General features: G+C 33.1%; 1 protein-coding gene across 1 annotated transcript; it reads left to right on the top strand.

The window, feature by feature from the left end:
- The first annotated feature begins 256 nt into the window (after positions 1-256).
- On the top strand, positions 257-938 carry LOC131638135 (uncharacterized). Its single transcript, XM_058908685.1, has one exon. It carries the CDS (start codon positions 340-342, stop codon positions 880-882), a length of 543 nt encoding a protein of 180 aa, XP_058764668.1. The 5' UTR covers positions 257-339; the 3' UTR covers positions 883-938.
- Positions 939-1,406: the final 468 nt, after the last annotated feature.

The raw sequence follows: 1,406 nt of genomic DNA on the forward strand, positions 1-1,406 counted from the left end.
TTTTTTAACTCACAAAATAATCATCGTCCATAAACAAAATAAAATAAAAAGAAGCTAAATAAACGTGAGATCAAAATCCCATAACTAAAAATAGAAAAACAATGAAAGGTGGAAAATGAAGTGTTGAATAACCTCCCTTAAATCAAGTGTTGAACAACAAACAAATTCCAATTTTAGCAAAACCAAATGCATGGACACAATTCACTTCTCTCCCACTATAAAACCATGACACCATCCTCCATTAATCCTCGTGGTTGAATACAACATTCGAGCATAACCAAACTCCGAGAAGAACAATAATAATAAGAAGAAAAAAAAAACAACAAAAAACCATTCAAAATGGCAAAAATCTTCTCGGTTTTGGTTATCTGCGTAATTGTATTTGCTCACCAAACTTCCGCAGAGATTCTTAAAGGCAACGCCTTAATCAAAAACGTATGCAATCTATCACCAAACAGCAAAGATCTCTGCATGGAAATTCTTTCTTCCGACCCAACAAAATCACCAAACGCTGATCTCAAAGACCTAGCAATAGTAGCCCTAAGAGTTGCTGCAAACAACGCTTCAGCAATCTTGACCGACGTGAAGATGTTGATCGACGACGCTAATCTAGACCCTGAGATTCAACAAGGTTTGGCTGATTGTAAGGAGACTATATTGGACGCTGAATCTCAGCTCGAAGACACCATTGCTGCATTGTTGATTGAATCTGATGTTGATGCTCAGAAATGGTTGAAGGCTGCTTTGGCTGCTATTACAACGTGCGATGATTCTATTCCTGGGAATGATGATGTTTTGTCTGTCAAGAGTCACACTTTCCGCAAATTGTGCAACATTGTTGTTGTTATTACCAGGGCTATGCCTGCTTCACGCATCTTATAAGTTATGTTTTATGTGATCTTCGTTATGTGTGCTTAATGGATCGATGCTTTTGTTTATTTTTCATATCTTTTTGGGATATGTTATATGAATCTTTTGTGATTCTATAGTATGAAAAGTGTTGTTCATTTTTCTTTTTCTTTTTCTTTTGGTTTGTATTTTGTTAAATGGGAAGGAAGAAACTTAGAAAATAAAGTTTTGATTCTTATGCGAAAATGTTTTTTTTTTCTTCTTCTTTAATTATTTAGTTAACTACGTGACACAATCTAAATCTAGAATATATACTTCTGTCTTAAAGCTTCAAAACCAAGCTCATAATATCAATCAAATAAATGAACAAAGTGCTGTAATAACTAAGTTATTGTAAAAAAGGGGACAATTAATGGTAATAAAAAATTTGCTTTATAACAAAAATCACATTATCTATCATATAAGAAAATAAAGTGTTCTTTAAAAACCTAAAATATCCTTTTTGCTTCATATCATGCCAAGTGGATGCCTCTAACTTCAAGCAATTAAATAAAAGT

The sequence above is a fragment of the Vicia villosa genome, unplaced genomic scaffold (genome assembly GCF_029867415.1).
Source record: "Vicia villosa cultivar HV-30 ecotype Madison, WI unplaced genomic scaffold, Vvil1.0 ctg.002187F_1_1, whole genome shotgun sequence".
Lineage (NCBI taxonomy): Eukaryota > Viridiplantae > Streptophyta > Magnoliopsida > Fabales > Fabaceae > Vicia > Vicia villosa.